Source organism: Schistocerca cancellata, chromosome 3 (genome assembly GCF_023864275.1).
Source record: "Schistocerca cancellata isolate TAMUIC-IGC-003103 chromosome 3, iqSchCanc2.1, whole genome shotgun sequence".
Taxonomy (NCBI): Eukaryota; Metazoa; Arthropoda; class Insecta; order Orthoptera; family Acrididae; genus Schistocerca; species Schistocerca cancellata.
The window spans coordinates 687,718,702-687,737,651 of NC_064628.1; the positions used below are offsets into that span (position 1 = coordinate 687,718,702).

General features: G+C 40.2%; 1 protein-coding gene across 6 annotated transcripts in view; it reads right to left on the minus strand.

Annotated features, from left to right (window-relative positions):
* The window catches only part of LOC126175670 (fas-binding factor 1), a 126,767-nt gene that overhangs the window by 29,548 nt on the left and 78,269 nt on the right, over positions 1 to 18,950 (minus strand). For all 6 annotated transcript variants that reach the window (XM_049922593.1, XM_049922589.1, XM_049922588.1 and 3 more), the window contains exon 13: positions 1,944 to 2,084. In XM_049922593.1, coding sequence (XP_049778550.1) covers positions 1,944 to 2,084 — 141 coding nt within the window. The remainder of the gene's footprint in view (positions 1 to 1,943; positions 2,085 to 18,950) is intronic.

The window sequence follows — 18,950 nt, forward strand, 5'->3', positions numbered from 1 at the left end:
GTGAAAAGTGAGTAGAAGCAGAGGCTGACAAGTCGAGTCTCTGAGTACAGGGAGATGGTGAGTTCGGAGATGACATCATAGGAGTCGCTGGTCAATATATGGAGCTCATTTCTTATCTCTAACTTGAGGACACTATAAAATTAAAAGGCTGTAACTGACATTCAGGAGGTGAAATTCTAAGACAGCTGATAGACAAATACAGGGTGTGACAGAACCGACTAAGCAGTTTCTATCGATTACCGCTGGCATTGTGGTGGGGGTAGGCAGTTGCATGTGGTCGACCTTTGTTCAATTGCTCACCCCATTTCAGTAGCCAACATGGTCTGGACCAATGCACATCGTGGTTTTGCCACTCACATGTATTACGATAACAACGGATCTGTGATCGCTATACAATGAGCTTTTTGGCAACAGTTCAACATTCCACACAACAATGCTGTTCCCAATTCAAACGCAATTTGTTGCTGGGTTCAGTAGGTGGAGGAAACTGGTAGCACACTAAGAATAGATACACATGGATGACGCAGATCCATCAGAACACCAGAAAATTTGCAGCGGGTGAGAACAGCAGTTCAACAGTCGCCGTAATGTTCTGATCGACGACATGCTGTTGCATTGGGGATTTCAGACCGCAGTTTGAGAAGGATTCTGCAATGCAATTTGAAGTTCCATCCTTTCAAAATAATGATTGTTCAAGAATTACACCCAGCAGACTATGCCAACCATCAAAACCTGTGTGAGCAAATGCTTGCTCAGATCCCTCCGAATGCAGCTTTCTTCAGTAGTGACGAGACACATTTTCATCTTAGTGGGTGCGTGAATAAGCTAAACTTTCACTACTGGGCTGAAAACAACCCCCAAATTATTCACGAAAGACTGCAACATTCTCCTAAAGTGGCAGTGTGGTGTTCCATATCACAATTTGGCATGGTAGGCCCTTACTTTTTTGAGGAGGAAGGAGTAACCGTGACAGGGAATTCCACATGTTACACTTCAATGTTGCAAAATTTTCTGCAACCCAGAATGGACGAGATCGTTGAAGAACATGAACTGGGGGACTTGTGGTTCCAACAGGATGGAGCTACTGCTCACACATCTCGAATTTCACCTGAAGTTTTGAGAGAAATGTTTCTGGGATGCCTCGCCTCTTTGAGGGTGATTTTGGGTGACCTGCGCGGTCACCAGAATTGAGCATTTGTAACCACTTTCTTTGGGGATACCTGAAGGAAAAGATTTCCAAAAGCTGCCCTCACACCCTACCAGAGTTAAAAGAGCGGATTACTGACGAAGTGAATGCCATAACCTGTGATATGTGTGCAATAGCTGTTCGAAACTTCAGGGAATGCCTACAACAATATATTGATGCTGATGGCCATCATCTTGAAGACATTATTTTCAAACCTAAATGAATATAAAATTGTATATTGTACTAATTTAGAAAATAAAAACATTTTTTTCTCTATACATCCAGATTTACTTTTTATTGCTCCTTAAAACTGTTTAGTCATTTTTGCGGCACCCTCTATGACAATAGAAAAGTTATTGCAGCTTTTTGGAACTGTTTGTTTCTTCCTCAGGGAGGAAAGAGGAATAAATAGGAGAAGATTAGAAAGGAGGAGTAGAACACTCAGATCCCATGGTGTGTGTCACCCACCTGCTGTGAGGATGATTGTAGACAAAGACGAAAAAGGAAGTGTTAGAGGTAGTACAGTGGAAACCACTGTGTCAGTTTCAGTCCAGAAATGGGGTGAGAAGTAAACATGGATGCAGAAAAGAGAAACGATAAGTCAAATGAATTCTGCAGTTAAGAACTTTAAGAACATGAATATAAAAAAGGAAAAAATAACAGAAAATAAGCTACCCCCAATTTTTCCCTGACGCATGAACTGACAGTTACATTTTAAATTACTGTTCCAGCAGTATAAAAATGAAGAACCACAAACCTTCTCTCGATCCATTTCCCGTGTTCTGTTTAGACGAGCCAATGTTTCAATGTGCGACTTCTCAGCAGCAAGTTTTAGGTGCTCTTCTTTTATTTGTTGCAGATGTTGTTGGCGTTCCTCAGCTAGTGACTGCTTCAAGTGCTGTAATTATACAAAATATTACTGAAGCTATGCTCAGATGATACAACCTTACCAAAACTAATTACAAGAGGAAGAATTCCATTGCAGGAACTCATTTCCAAAATCAAACTTTACTGAAATACAGAGAAAAATACGCTCTATTTACTAATCACAAAGAATGTTAGCTTCTGGAACAAGGGGTCCTTACACATGAAAAGAGAAAAGGAAGCATTGACAGGCTGCGTAACACGGTCACCAAGGAGCTTAAGTCAACAGAGGCACAGGAGGACAGGATGAGAGGGAGATTAGCTATGAACTGCTTACAAAAAAAACAAGTTTTGAAACAATGAGAAGTGTAAAGTGGCAAAGAACCGTTAAATGAAAAGAACAGTCTCAAGTTACAGGTCCAAGTAAGACAAAGTGATGGGAATAAAGGAGAGAGTAAACAACAAGCACAAAATAAAGGGAAGAAGGTAAACAAGACGGGGTGCAATGTGGACACTTTAACATGGCAGTTGGAGCTGAGCTTCTGCAAAAGTAGAACCAATAGTGACAACAATTGCCAATCTTTTTTATGGTAGCGGGAGTTGGACTCACACCTCCTGATAGACCTGAAGTAGTTTGTGCACTCAGTTCAAAATAAGAAAAGGAAGCAATGAGCAACTTACAACATAAAGCAAATCAGAATACACAAAGCATTTGGTAATGACAACTGCAATTGCTTACTGAGGTTGACAGTGCCGTACATGAGGTTGTACATGTTCAAAAACTCTACTGGTATCTTCTGCAACCAGAGTTCAAATCCTCCCCCAAAGTTGTGAAGTACTGGTGGTACTGGGACGAGAATCACAACTGCTGGATCTCTGAAGGAGGCAGTGTTCTCGATTACCATACTGCAAAGGGCCTTTTATCACCCTATGGTACACAAGGACATTATTTTAAAAAACTCCACAAGATTTCAGTTGGAAAAACACAAAACCCTATGACAATGAATGCCAATCACTTCATTACCCCAGATCATATGAACTGTTATCTTTATATAGTCCACCCCTGGTAGCTGAGTGGTCAGCACGACAGACTGTCAATCCTAAGGGCCCGGGTTCGATTCCCAGCTGGGTCGAGATTTTCTCCGCTCAGGGACTGGGTGTTGTGTTGTCCCAATCATCATCATTTCATCCCCATCGACGCGCAAGTCGCCGAAGTGGCGTCAAATCGAAAGACTTGCACCAGGCGAGCAGTCTACCCGACGGGAGGCCCTCGTCACACGACATTATTATTATTATTATTATTATCTTCATATAGGGTAAAAAGTTAATTTTACTTGGTCCTTAATGAGCAAGACACTAGTCAGACAAGGTACCAAATGAAACTTCCTGGAAGATTAAAACTGTGTGCCTTTCATGGGCAAGTGCTCTACCAACTGAGCTACCCCAGCACGACTCACGACCCATCCCCACAGCTTTAAATCCACCAGTACCTCGCCTCCTAGATTTTAACTCTACAGTGAAGGTATGTGGTACAGGCAGATTTAAAGCTGTGGGGACGGGTTGTGAGTCGTGCTTGGTTTGCTCTGTTGGCAGAGCACTTGCCTGTGAAGGGCAAAGGTCCCAAATTGCAGTCTCGGTTTGACACACAGTTTTAATCTGCCAGGAAGTTTCATATCAGCACACACTTCACTGCAGAGTGAAAATCTCATTCTGGAAACATCCCCCAGACTGTGGCTAAGCCATGTCTCCACAATATCCTTTCTTCCAGGAGTGCTAGTTCTGTAAGCTTAGCAGGAGAGCTTCTGTGAAGTTTGGAAGGTAGGAGACCAGGTACTGGTGGATTTAAAGCTGTGGTGACAGGTCGTGAGTCATGCTTGGGTAGCTCAGTTGGTAGAGCACTTGCCCACGAAAGGCAAAGGTCCCAAGCTTGAGTCTCGGTCCGGCAAACAGTTTTAATTTGCCAGGATGCTTCATATCAGCGCACACTTTGCAGCAGAGTGAAAATCTCATTCTGTAACATACCAAATGTTTATGACCTCTTTTTTGTAACAATGCAGGTGTGTTAAAACCACTTATATGATGCCTAACAGTTTGAAAAATATAAAAGCACTACCAGTTTTCACCCCACAACTAAGAGAGTACTTGGAGAAAAACAGCATTTTTCTACATTGTTAAGGAATATTTTGAGACAAGTCCAGAAGAATTAGAAAGAATCCATAGTACTAAAACTATATCCTGAGACACATACTGTGTCAATGAAAAGTAAACATGAAAACGTTTTTTAAATTTTATTTCACCCCCCCCCCCCCCCCCTTGCCCAAGGCAGCGAAACTAGGGATGTATACACACAATTTTTGCTGTGTGTGTCAAAAAGCCAGATCCCAATTTTCATAGATTTAGCTTTAATGTATTCATAATTAATGAAAATATATACCAACTAAATGATGTTGTAGGGATCACTTAAGAAAAAATTTTTTTAAGTTCCACCACTAAGAGGTGAAATAGTAGATGAAAGGTTTTTTGAAAATATGTCATAATTAAGGCAATTTTGAAGCTAGATGTACAAAAATTAGTATTTAGTTTCGCAATCACAAATAAAGAAATACCTGTTGCAGGATGTTTGGAGATTTAATCCCTATGGTGTTGAAGTGTTTTAAATAAATCATTATTATAGAATTACTAAAGTATTTTTAAAGCTACCTCTTTGAAAATTGGTATTTGAATTCTTGGTTACAAATAGAGAAATATGTATTTCACCTTTTTTGGAAACCCAACCCCTATGGGGGTCAAATGTTTTACGGAAATATTTCATTATGTAAGCATTTTTGAAGCTAAATCTATGAAAAACTGAATCGTTGCACTTTTTTTTTTTTAATTTGACCCCAAAGAATGTGAAATACGGGGTGAAAATTTTTAAGAAAATATTTCGTTACATTAAAAAGAACTTAAATTTATATTTATGAAAATACAAAACTACCAAAGAGAGAGAGGGAGGAACAGAGAAGGAGGGACGAAGAGGGAGGGAGGGATAGAGAGGGAGGGAGGACAGAGAGGGAGAAAGGGGGGAGAGGGGGGGAGAGAGAGAGAGAGAGAGAGAGAGAGAGAGAGAGAGAGAGAGAGAGAGAGTGTGTGTGTGTGTGTGTGAAGGGATGGGGGATAATGACTTTGTAAAGAGACTTGGACCCCACTCAGTAAAATACAATTTACAAAAACTTGCACTGCATGTTTCAACTTTAAAATGAAACTCAGTCTGCTTTCAATTTCTTAAAACTGCTGTTACCAATAACAGTCAACTGTCAAATAACTGTCAACAATTTTAACAGAAAATGCTAAATAATATGCAGACATCTTTGAATTTAATGACAGTTTTCTACTTTCCCATTTTTAATTTGCTTCTATAACCATTCATGCATCACAGAATGTAAACATATAAATTATGTTTCACATTACTCTTTAGTTTTTTTCCTTCAATTATTTGGTAGGAAACGTTTGTACCTGTTCATGACCATTAATTTACTCTGAACTTTAAGAATTCTTTTTTTTTTCTTCATTTATTTCTGACTTTAGGTGTCGTTTAATTTCTATTTCATTTGTGTATTGTCTTTTAATTTTTAGAGTTCTGTATGTCAATCTGTAAAAATGAAATCCATACAGGATCACTTAATTGTCCATTTATCTGTCTGTCTCACTGTTAAAAATCCCTTTTCTCAAGAATGGGTACACAAACAAAATTGAAATTTATGTCGCATATTAAGGTCTACTGTCCCTTGACAGTGTAAGAAACTGAACCTTCGAAGTCATTGCAATCAAAAGATATGCCCATTTATGTCAAATATTTTGTACTCACAATCTCAGTCATCAGAACCAAAAGGGCACTTCTCTCGTTGACCTAGAATCATGATATTTTATTCACAGTAGAAGCAAATGAAAAAATCCGAAAATTGTTAATTTGTAATTACATCACATGAAACAATTTTTTTATCATGTCTGACTGCCTGTCTGTCATGTTAAGACCCATTTTTCTCTGGAATGGGTAGAAGTATATCTTGCCTGCATTGGTATCGATAACAGGCAAAAATCATCAAGCTTTGATCCCTGTGGTGGATGAACTATCTGTACACATAATTAAGTATGTACAGAATCCTTGGTGTATGAGTCCTATCACATTTATCTGAATTTTTTTCTTCAGTGTCATCATCATAATCATCAGACATTTTATATCCATTGCAGAACTAAGGCCTTCTCTGACCTTTTATATTAATTATGATCTTCAACAACACATGTCCATGTTGATTCTGTATGTTTTCTAATGTCATTTGTCCCACTTACATTAGGCCATCATCACCTTCTTTTCTTATCTCATGGAATCAAACAGAAAACTTCATAGGGCCACCAGTTTAGTTTTTGTATAAAAAGTCTATTTCACTGCCATAAATTTTCCTTTTCAGACACATTGGAAACTTAGTTTTGCAACAATAGTTTATTAAAACACTCCATGCTGTTTATATTCTCACATTTATTCCTTTTACTGTCTATACAGTTTTTGCCTTCAACTGCATAAAACACTCATCAACTGTCTACAATTTCAATAATATTAATTTGTACTTTTTCCTTCAAATGTGTTCAATGCACATTACTTTAGTCTTATCATAACTAATATTCAGGCCTAGTCTGAAATTTGCAGTATTTTGTTCTTCCATTTCTTGATGAAGTTTGTATACATTAGAACACTAGAATATTATCTGCAAAATGAATATGATTGAGATATAATCCATTAATCAATACTCCATATTTTTTATATCAGTTTCAGAGTCTGAAAACTTCACCTATGACTGTGGAATAGTTTTTGTGAAATGGAACCCCATTCCTGAATTCCTCTTTCCTTTCTGATTTTCTCACTGTTTTAATGAAGACTAATGCCCACTGCAGCACTGATGTATGTACTCTTCAGTATACACACATAGGTAGAGTCAATACCTGATATCTAAGGAGCTGCTAGCATAGATTTATTTGAAACTGGGTCAAAAGATCTATGAAAGTACCTGAATTCTAGACAAAGTGGTAATTTGTACTCATTGCTGTATTCTAGAATTCTGATCAGGACATTCAACTGGCCCATTGCTTTACATCTCTTTTAATACCAGTTTGTTCCCCTATTTAATTAAAGTCCATAATTTTATAGTTTTTTCTATGTGCTTGGTGATAACAATAGTGAATTTCATATGCAAACATATGTAAAAGAGTCGATAGTGTTAGGTGTGTCAGCATTGTTGCAGGGAGCAAGTGTAGGCTTGTCAGAATGGCCATCCTGACCACCTCACCATGAGCAAGGGGTTCAACAGTGACGAGCAAGAGAAAATATAGCAGTACTCATGTTGTAAACAGTGCAGTATGGCATGGGAGCATCCCATTTTTGCTGGGTAGGCACCTGATGCCAGGTGACGCAGTCATGATTCATGGCCACATGGTATATGAATGGTGTCGCTAACCAACCCGGTAACTGCTTGTGGCAATTGCAGTGTCATCCACAGAGCAAACACCGGCCCCCAACATGTGGCTGAACATGTGGCGATCACAGTCACTAATTAGGCAGTGTCTAATAGAGTCCCTGTTCAACCTTCAGGCCCACTGATGCTAGATGTGAAACCGTATGGGAACCATTGAACGATACTGACTGATGTGAGTGGCTCCACCAGCAAAAAGTAGTCAAGTGATGATGCTTCTCTGGACCTCTTGGGTGTAGGTCGCTCAATAGCAGTCACCGATTCGATGCCCTTTGCTGGCTGGGGTGGCATAATGCTGAAGCAGTGGCCTGCAGTAATCAGCAGCCGTTAATAAGTTCTGAAGCAGTGACTTGCAAGAGCTGGCCAATGGTGTTACGTATACAATAGCGTATGTTGAATCTGAAACTTGCTGTGTGAATGGAACACCTAAATTCTTTTGATGTAAACTCAATTTGAATATCTAATATCGACATTCATAGATAGGTAAACAGTGGGGGAATTTTTGTGCAATCATTTCAATATGCTTTACTACAGACCATACAGCAGAGATTCCATCCTGGATTTTCCACTGTTTGATGTTTGCTTTGCTACAAAGGAATAGAGTAGGGAGGAAGATCAGATGTATACTTTTTTGTTAGTAAGAAAATTAAAAATATATCACAGATATTGAAGGAATTGTAGATAAGAGAGTATTTCCAAACAAGCAAAAGCTACTACTTGGAAATCATTTAAACCTATGCACCAAAAGACTCAATTCCTGAGGAGGAGAAAGCAAATCTACAGAACTACGGAAGTGCCATGAAATCCAACTACAGGATAATAATGGAGGATTTTAAATCAAAAGTAGGACAATATCTAAAAAACATTGGGAAACCTCAGCTGTGATGTCAGAAATGATATGTAAGTCATACATTAGTACAATTCACCAAGAACATATTTTTCCTCAATAAATTCTTCCATAAAAGTGTTATAACGTCAAGTTGAACAAATATATTTCAAGGAAAACATAATACATGTAAGTCACAGATCAATGAAACAAAGTAAGACGGGTGTACACTTTAACAGTCAAATCAGAACTGAGTCCGAGTCTAGCGGCCGCTGGCTGGCTGCTTAGGTGGCGCAGCTGCTGCATGGCTGGCAGACAGCGCCGCATGTAGAGAATGCGCGTAACTGCATGGCGGCACTTTGAAACATCGGCGAGTCACAACACTTTTCCCCCCTTTGAAGTTTTTGCACAGGTCTTGATGGAGGTGGCCTGTAGATTGCTAATGTCCATAGGTGTTGTTTGACTGGCCGTAAAGTCTCGAGGAGGAGGCTTCCCGTACGGACGGAAGTGTCCCCGATGATAACGGGTCGAGATGACAGGAGACGTGGGGGTCGAATCTGCTGGGGCGCCGTGCACCAATCTGCCCGTTGCAGCAAGTCCGGTTGTTATAACAGGAGACATGGGCGATGTGCCCGCGTCCGTAGGAGAAGGAGGCGAGTAGAGTTGCTCCGACAGATGATGGTCATCTGGTTCCTGCATGGGCACGTCTCCTGTTTGCGTCAGTTCTTGAGCCGGCACCGATATGATGGTGAGAAGACTGCATTGTGAGTAATGAGAGATTCCAGGATCCCGAGCGTCAGGTAGAGCTGAAGGTGGTGTAGCGGCATCCGGAATAGGCATTGCCGGCACACGAGGCCGAAGCTGGTCCGAATGATGCACTGCAACACCTGTGTCCGTCTGGATTTCATACAGGCATCAGCCACGGTGTCGTAAGATGCGGCCAGGACTCCATTTTGGCTGCCACCCGTATCCCCGTACCCATACAAGGTCGCCGGCGGTGAACCGGCCAAGCGAAGGCACCCGCAGCCGTGAGGTGGAAGGCCGCAGAAGATGAAGTAGCGTGCAGGGCTGTTGGCCATGTAAGAGCTCAGCCGGGCTGTGGTTGCCAATGGGGCTGAAACGGTAAGAAGCCAGGAATTGGAGAAGCATATCATCAGCAGCAGAAGAAGTCAGGAGTTTCTGCATCTGAGCCTTAAATGTGCGGACCAATCGTTCAGCCTCACCGTTTGACTGTGGATGGAACGGAGGGGCCGGGACGTGCATGATGCCATGATGGGCACAAAAATCCACAAAATCGGAAGAGGCAAATTGAGGACCATTATCAGTAACAAGAGTAGAGGGAAGGCCTTCCAAAGAGAAAATGTGAGCTAGAGCATTTGTGGTTGCCGCGGTGGTAAGCGACGTGTAATGGACAATGAAAGGAAAGTTAGAGTAGGCATCAATAACGAGAAGCCAATAAGTACTTAGTCTTCAATTTCTGGAAAGCTGCATCGCATGACGTGGACCACTGAAAAGGCAAGTTTTTATGCAACAGGCGATGCAACGGCTGAGCCACCGAAGCAGCAGTCAGTAAAAACCTGTGATAGTATGCTATTTTCCCCAAGAAGGCCTGCAGTTCCTTAACAGATGTAGGGTGAGGAAGGGCATCGATCGCAGCGACAGTTTGCTGAAGCGGACGAATACCATCCCGAGAGAGTTGAAACCCCAAGTACGTGATAGATGCCTGAAAAAATTTTGATTTCTGAAGATTACACTTAAGACCGGCAGTCTGTAAGACATGAAAAAGTGTGCGGAGATTCTGAAGATGTTCTTCAGTGGTGGAGCCAGTGACAATGCCATCCATATAATTTATACACCCAGGGACAGTGAGCAATAATTGTTCCTAGAATCGCTGAAAGAGAGCAGGGGTGCTGGCAACCCCGAATGACAATTGTTGGTATTGATAGAGGCCGAAAGGCGTGTTAAGGACCAGAAACTGCCAGGAAGCAGCGTCGAGAGGAAGTTGATGATAAGGTTCTGACAGGGCAAGCTTAGAAAAATACTGGCCTCCAGCAAGTTTAGTGAACAATTTTTCAGGTAGAAGCATAGGGTAAGTGTCGATGAGGCATTGAGCATTTACAGTGGCTTTGAAATTGCCACAGAGACGAATATCAACATTGGGCTTAGCAACGACAACAGGAGAGGACCACTCACTGGAAGTGACAGGAAGCAAGACCTCTGAAGCAGTGAGACGATCCAGCTCCCGTTTGACCTGATCACGAAGGGCCAAAGGAATGGGCTGAGCCCGAAAAAACTTAGGCCGAGCAGTGGGTTTGAGCATGATATGAGCTTCAAAGTCATTTGCACGGCCTAACCCAGGAGAAAAAAGGGACGAAAATGTCATCAACAAGGAATCCAATTGAGCATAAGGAATAGCATCAGAGACGATATTGACAGAGTCAGCTATGGATAACCAAAAAACGCGAAAGACATCGAAACCAAAAAGATTCTCCACATTACTATGGTTGACCACAAATATGGGAACAGTGTGAACGACAGATTTGTAAGATACCTCAGCATCAAATTGTCACAAGAGAGAACTGTTCTGTTTATTGTAAGTCCATAATTGCCTAGTGACAGGTGATAGGATTGGAGAACCCAACTGAAGATATGTCTGAGAATTGATGATAGTGGCAGCAGAACCAGTATCCACCTGCATGCGAACATCCCGACCAAGTATTTGGACAGTGAGGAATAACTTCCCTGAAAGGAAAGAAGTACAATTGACAGACAACACAGAAGCAGAATCAGCGTCATGTGCATGAACATCAGGTACGCGGTCGGATTTGCAAACAGATGACACATGACCCTTCTTTTTGCATTTGTGACACACGGCCCAACGTTGGGGACAATCCTCTCGTGAATGTTTCGTAAAACACCGCGGACATGAGAGAAGTTGCCATGGGGTTTGCTGCAGTTTCTTAGAGGTTTGTTTACAGTTAGTGTAGTAACCAAAACCAACCGCGGGAACGCCTTGGGCTGCAGATCGGAGCCACCAGGTGGGGAAGCCGCCAGCGGTGGAGCACACACCACCGGGTAAACACAAGGACGAGTCGGACGACAGACCAACGACAACTGACAACAACCGACAACGACCGACTATGACCGACACAACAAGGAAGAGACAAACCACGGAGGCTTGTAGAAACCACAACACCAAACACCAACAGTAAATCCACTTGGAACCAGAGCCAGGCAAATGTCAACAATGAGCAACGACCAGAACGCAGTACAGCCGAGATAGAGACGCAATCCAGAGCGAGTACCAGACTGACTGGACTAGGGCAGAGCGGGTCCCTATATACGAAACCAGAGGGAGCGGCTATTGGCCGCGGTCTGCACGTGGTGTAGCGGTGGCTGCTGCGTGGAAGAGCCGCCGTGGACGCGGAGCCCTCTATGGGCTGGCCACGTCCATTTGTTTTGGCGCGTGTTCGACTTCCACGGCGAGAGGTACTAGAGTTAGGCCGAGGCTGCGCTTGGGAGTGTACTGCGGCCACGTCGGCTAGTGGGGTCACGCCACACGCTTCATCAACAGCGCACAGAGGTTGTACATTTATTGAGGTACTAGTCTACATAATTTTTCTTTCTTTCTTCTAGTGCATTTCTTCACAAATGGATACAAGTTATGAATGGGTGTCTTGGAACACTGTAAATAATTACAATTTTCCATTTCTGTTTATATTTATGTGAATTGAATAACAACAATATAATGAAAAGGATAGATTGCTACTCACCATACAGGGAAGACATTCTGTTGCAGACTGGCACAATGAAAAGACTGCAATACATCTTAGCTTTCGGCCAAAAGACCTCCTGAAGAGGAAAACACATACATACATTCACACAAACACAACTCAAACACACATGTGACTTGTCACTGGCCACAGTGGTCATGTGCATGTGAGCTGTGCCTGTGTGAGTGTTTTCTAATTCAGAAGAAGGCCTTTGGCCAAAAGCTAAGATGTATAGCAGATAGCAGACTTTTCGTTGTGCCTGTCTGCAAATCAACATCTCCATGGTGAGTAGCACTCTATCTTTTTCATAATATTGTTGTTAAATTGGTTGTTGTTGTTGTTGTCTTCAGTTCTGAGACTGGTTTGATGCAGCTCTCCATGCTACTCTATCCTGTGCAAGCTTCTTCATCTCCCAGTAACTACTGCAACCTACATCCTTCTGAATCTGCTTAGTGTATTCATCTCTTGGTCTCCCTCTACGATTTTTACCCTCCACGCTGCCCTCCAATACTAAATTGGTGATCCCTTCATGCCTCAGAACATGTCCTACCAACCGATCCCTTCTTCTGGTCAAGTTGTGCCACAAATTTCTCTTCTCCCCAATCCTATACAATACCTCCTCATTAGTTGTGTGTTAAATTGGTATTGCTATGGAATGCAGAGAAAAGCTTTTGCCTGTCAATGGAAGCACTTTCTATAAGTAATATCATGACACAAATGAAGGTATGGATAGTGCTACTGTCTCTGGTCTACAGATTCTCATGGGCATTTAGGAACAATTATATGACTGAATGAGAAACAATAAATTGGTGATGTTAATAACAATATATTTTCATCTGGAAGTATTGATGTGCAGGCAGGTGAAGCCTCATAAGTATTATTTGCAGAAAATTTACGCTTTTTCCCCCAGGCCAATTTGACACAAAACTGTTTTGGCTGTCAGATTTGTTTCACATGCTTGATCATATTCTATCTTCTTCGCTGAACATAAGGAAGGAAGGTCACAGTGAAGGAAATGAAGGAAAAAAGCTTGAATATCCCGTTATAATTAAAATGAATATTTTTATTTAGCATACCCTATTATGCATGTGACTAATGTTTTATAGATGGAAAACAATGTGGTCTTCAATTTTGCCGTTGGACATCACTGAAATATTTTTCTCTGGTTTTTCATTTCATCTTCAGGCAAATGTGGGAACTCTACCCTCATAACTGATTTGCATTCAAATTCCTCTCTGTATGTTTGGCTAGACCTTTTGGCAGGAGCTAAACGTAAATAATTTCCAATTCACTTAAGGCCTACAGTAAAAGAGAGTGATGAGGTTTTCTTGTCAAACAGTTCCCTTCAGAATTTTTGCACAGTGGTGACATGAAATAAAAGCCTACTGTCAAACTCACTGGGAGGAATGCATTGTTTATTGTGCTTTCCTAGCTGCCAACAAATCTCAATAATACCATAGCAACTAAAATGGATCACTGGCAATGAATGTTAACCTATATCAAGGATAGCTTGTGATGAAGCAAGCTGGGGTCTTTTTGTTTCCCCTCTTGTTTTGCCATCTGCTACCTTAAATTCATTTCTTTATTAACATACTTGAGTATAATCTGCATTTTCATAGAAGAGAAAGGTTGGCCCTCAGTTTTAAAGAATATTGTACCAGATCTAATTTTCAGCATAGTTTTTGTATGTAATTAATTTCTTGAATATAATAGAAAGAAACATTCCACATGGGAAAAATATATTAAATAATGCTGTGTCTATATACCTGTGCTTTCTCGTTTGGTATGTCACAGCATTTTTTAATATAATTAATTTCTTGGTTTGTTTTGACTATTCCTCGTTAATATCTTTCATTTTAAGGTGAAATCAGTAATTGTTCCATGACTTAAATTCTATTGTTGACTTACAAACAAATATAAATTCTGTAATAATGATAAACATTTGAAAAAAGAATCACTAGGATCCTTAAAGTATTTATCTGTCTTTACTCAAAAACATGTTAGCAAAGCCAGCTCTAAATTAATTCCAATGTAATTACCAGTTTTGTCAAGAGTATTGTTTGTATAACTATATCTGTTAATTTCATCATTTAAACAAATAATTCGGCTGAACTCTCATGGTAGAAGACACTGTAAAAAAAAACCAATTTTTCGATGTATTCAGTTAATTTAATGAGTTATGTTTTAATTGTCATTTCTGTAAATTAAACATCAAACAATGTATAGTTTCAGTACTTATTATTGTGATGATATATAAATGCTCGTATTTTGGTCCCGAGACAGTCAGTCCACGGCTGATTTTGACGAGGAATTTGTGCTGGTTAGAACAACAACAATGCAGTAACTTAACAGTGGAATAAGTATAACGCAATTAGGCAGTGTGTTAAAACAATGACAGTGTCTGTTCTTCTGTAAGAACTGTGAACTGTGTGGTAAGGTTTTACTGCTCATAGATATTCAACAGTAAACTATTGTAGCAGTATGCTGATGTTTGCCTGCAACCTATTAATGAGGCTTATCAAAATTTGCCAATAGTTAACTGGCCATATAACTTTGTAATATTGGGGGGTTGTGAATAGTGAATGTAAGGAACTGTGGAATGCATCTGTGCAATTGTCAGCAACATCATTTACAGTAACCAGTGTTGAGCTTCCAGCCCCCATTTTTCAGCCAGTATAACAGCGCAGTACGTCGACATCGAGGACTATCAACAAAGAAATAAAGCAGGCAAACGTCAAAAGTTTACATGTGCTAGGAAGATGACAAATGCAAAGAAGAAGGAAAGGGAATTAGACATTAAACTTTCTCAGGGTTAGGGGGTAGACATACAAGAGTGAAAGACTTAAAAAGGAAAACTGTCAAAAAAAGGGAATGAGAAACATAAAAGATGGATAATTATTTTGGAAATTGAATTGTATGCAAGTGATACAAAACACAGTGAGTTTTAAATGTAACTTCATAAATACATTGTCCATTTCTGGTTAAATCAGATTTTCTGGTAAAAAGATGAGTATTTCAGATTATTGTGTTTCTTGGTTGTCAGTGCAGTCTCAGGTCCACATTAACGCGGATAATCAGGAGCTTCCTGTATATTACAGTATGTCCTGTTTTTAATTGTATTTTATATTATTTTTTTATATTTGATGATGAACTACAGTTTCATATATTTTAATATATTGAAATTTGTTCTTGAAATTCAGTTTAACTGTGGCAGGTATAGATGTACTACCTAAAGCGACATAAGAAAATTTGTGCCGGACCAGGCTGGATTTCCCACTCAACACGAGAGGTTGTCTTACTACTTAGACTATCCAAGCATGCTCTCGAGATTGATCCATATGTTAAACACCTATCTACTTCTTCTCATAGATTATTATTTCATTTACCCACATTTGCACATCTCGTGATTCCCATGCAGGTTTTGGAAATAGATAGGTATGTAACATATGGAAGTTTTGATTGGTTTGGGAAGCATGTTTGGACAGCCTAATTGGTAAGCTGACTGCTTGTGACAAGTGGGAAATCCAGGTTAGAGTCCCAGCCTGGCACAAATTTTCATATGTCACTTTAGATAGTACATCTGTATTTATTATAGTTAAGTTGAATTTCAGGAATGAATTTCAATATTTGAAACTGTAGTTCATCATCAAACATAAAATACATATAAGGTGAAGACTGACAAAAATGGTAACTATAGTTATGACTACTTCTTGTCTTGATTATAAAATCTGCACAGGAATCACAAGATGTGTGGGAGTGAGCAAATGAATTAATAATACATGAAAAGAAATATACAGGAGTGTGACATACAGAAGTGTGGATTGTCTGGAAAGCACGTTTGGATAGCCTAAGTGGTAAGGTTACATAGGAAATCCGGGTTTGAGTCCTGGTTGCCACAAATTTTAATATGTGGCTTTAGGTAGTACATCTATACTTACCACAGTTAAGTTGAATTTCAGGAATAAATTTCAATATTTTATATTCATCTATGCCACACTTCTGACTATCCTAGTACATTCCATGATCTTGTCTAATATCACTTCTGATAACACTAACCTGTATTCAATCATAAAGATCTGCACTTTATTGTTCACAAACAAGGTAGGAGTTGTTTGCTAAGGTCTACTTAGCCAAACTTCGCATAGTAAAGTGCAGGTGCATAAGTAGATGGGCTTGCCCTGTGGCATGGAGTTGTTCATCAAGTTCTCTGAGTCTTCAACTTCCCAGCTTCTGCTATCTGGGCTGCCACGGCAACTATTTCATAAAGTTGAATATGATAGCAGGGTCACTGGTATTCCTACTCATGATACACCATCCAGTCAGGATCTGAAGTGTTTGGCGAGGTAAGTGAACAGTGCATGACCTTGGCAGAGCTATAGTCACAGCAGTCTCAGCCTGAACCTGAGTGCTTCTGTATCTCTGAGCCTCAGATCAACACAACTACTTTGCATACTGTTCATTGGCCCACAGAGCACTGAGCTAAACAGATAATATCTTTATTTAGTGCTCCTTCAGAGTCTGCCTCACTCTTACTACACTTAAACTAGAGGTAGCAGAATTTTGTTACTGGTGCTGTCTGTAGTTGGGCTGGTAAGCAGCCCCACAAAAGGTGGTGTATCAAGACTGTTACCTTATGCTTATTAATAGCTCTGTGGTGTGAATGTCTATATTGGGCATTGGTTTCTACTAAAGTTGGTTCCCTTAATTCTCAGCAAGATGTAATTAATGGCTCTCCCCCAGTCCACAGTTGATTCATTTTTTGCAGGTCTTTTTCTCATGTGGTTATCTTTGTTAGTTCTTTCCAGATCAGGTCTACTTAAAAGCAGTCTTAATACTTCGAGCTGTTAACCAGCTGCTCTTATTCAGTATACTAAGTGCCTGAAGTCAGAAAGGCTCTATGGTTTCAGCGAGTAAGAGTGGTGTAGAATAGGGACAATAATACATTTTCACCCTTATCTCGCTAGCTGCCCAAATACTGCCAAGTTGTTTAACTGGATATCAGACCCCAAACACAAGGTATGTACTGCCCATTTTATTCTCTGCATATTGCTGAAAAGTTTCATGGAATGGAGACTTACTTTAATTTGTAAAATATTCTGCCTAGATTTCTGAAATGAAACATTTGCCTCCCGCAGTCACAAAGTGACTGGAGTTTGCAGCTCATTCTGTGCTGCTGCGCCCAGTAGAGTTAAGCAAAATTATTCTTCTCAAAGATCAGAATAGAAATGCTCACTAACTGAAATGAAGTAACTCTTTTTCATTACTCACCATTCACTCACAAAAATAAATAAAAGGAAGACACTTTTCCTTTTTAATTCAGGTCACTATACCTGTACTTTTGTATTATTTGGATCTGGTTTGGGGAAAAAAAAACAAAAAAAAGAAACCATAGGAGGAGTATTAGTTCATGTTATGTTCCTAGTAGTTTTGAGATTAAAAGTTCTGCATTTTGTCTACTGCAAAAATTAAAAATACAACAACAAAGTTCTTAATATTTTTTATTCAAGTGGGGAAATTTTAAAAATAAGACTGTTTCTTGTTATGGTTTCACACTTTTATTGGAAACAAAATACAGTATAAGAATTATAACATAACATCAATTAATTTATGTATCTATAGTGATCATTTACAATTAGTATGAAAATAGATATACCCAAGAAGTTATGGCAATTTTCTCATTTCCCGCCAATTTAAGGGATGCTGTTTCTAGGCACAAATGCCTCAGATAAATATACGTCTAGTTCGACAATTGTGGCATGTTACAGGTTGTGACTTCCTTGGAGCTGACAGATAGTTTCATTGAACTCCTCCCAAATTGAAGAATTCTCAGGCATCATGGTGGTAGCTGGTTGAGAAATTAGATATGTTTGTTCTTGTTGAACAACCAACATTACCTTTGTGTACCAGTCCTGGAATGTGATGATGTCTGCAAATTCTTGCTTTTTGAATCAGGGGTACAATAGAGATGCCTGAGCATGCAGTTCCTTGCTGAAGATACACCCCCACACAACTCTGATAACCCTTTTGCATATTATTAACTAACAAATCTATTTTCTGAGGACTTACTTTATTTTTGTCTTTATAAGTTTTCAGTTGCAGTGCCATTAATCTTGGCAAACCTCTCATTTTTAAAATGAGACTGTTTGCTCTGAGGACATCCCTTTAATTATCTCAGCGAAAACTTTCATAACTTATATAGCTTGTTGCATTATCTCCAAGTCTGTATCTTTTAAGCTAAAGTGATTAATATTCCATCCAAAACAGAAGGACAAGAAATTAAGGGACCTTTATTTAAAATCTATTTTTGCCTGAGGATGTGTCGTGCGTTCCAACTTGTTGGGACATCTTGTTTCAGTTTCAATTGATCTTTTTTTTTATATTTTCTTCTGTTTCAGCAAGTTTACTTAAGGCAAAGGGAAGCTCGCCTGGTTAGCCATGCGGTCTAACGCACTGTTTTCTGGGTGGGAAGGCATGCTAGCCCCCCGGCATGAATCCGCCCGGCGGATTAGTGTCGAGGTTCGGTCCAGTCTGTGGATAGTTTTTAAGGTGGGTTTCCATCTGCCTCAGCGAAAGCAGGCTGGTTCCCCTTGTTCCGCCTCAGTTACACTATGTCGGCGATTGCTGCGCAAACACTTTCTCCGTGTATGGGTACACCATAATTACTCTACCATGCAAACATTGGGGTTACACTTGTCCGGTCTGCAACATTCCCAGCAGGGGTCCACCGGAGGCTGAACTGCACAATAACCCTGGGTTCAGTGTGGGGTGGCAGTGGGCTGAGTGGACTGCTGTAGCCT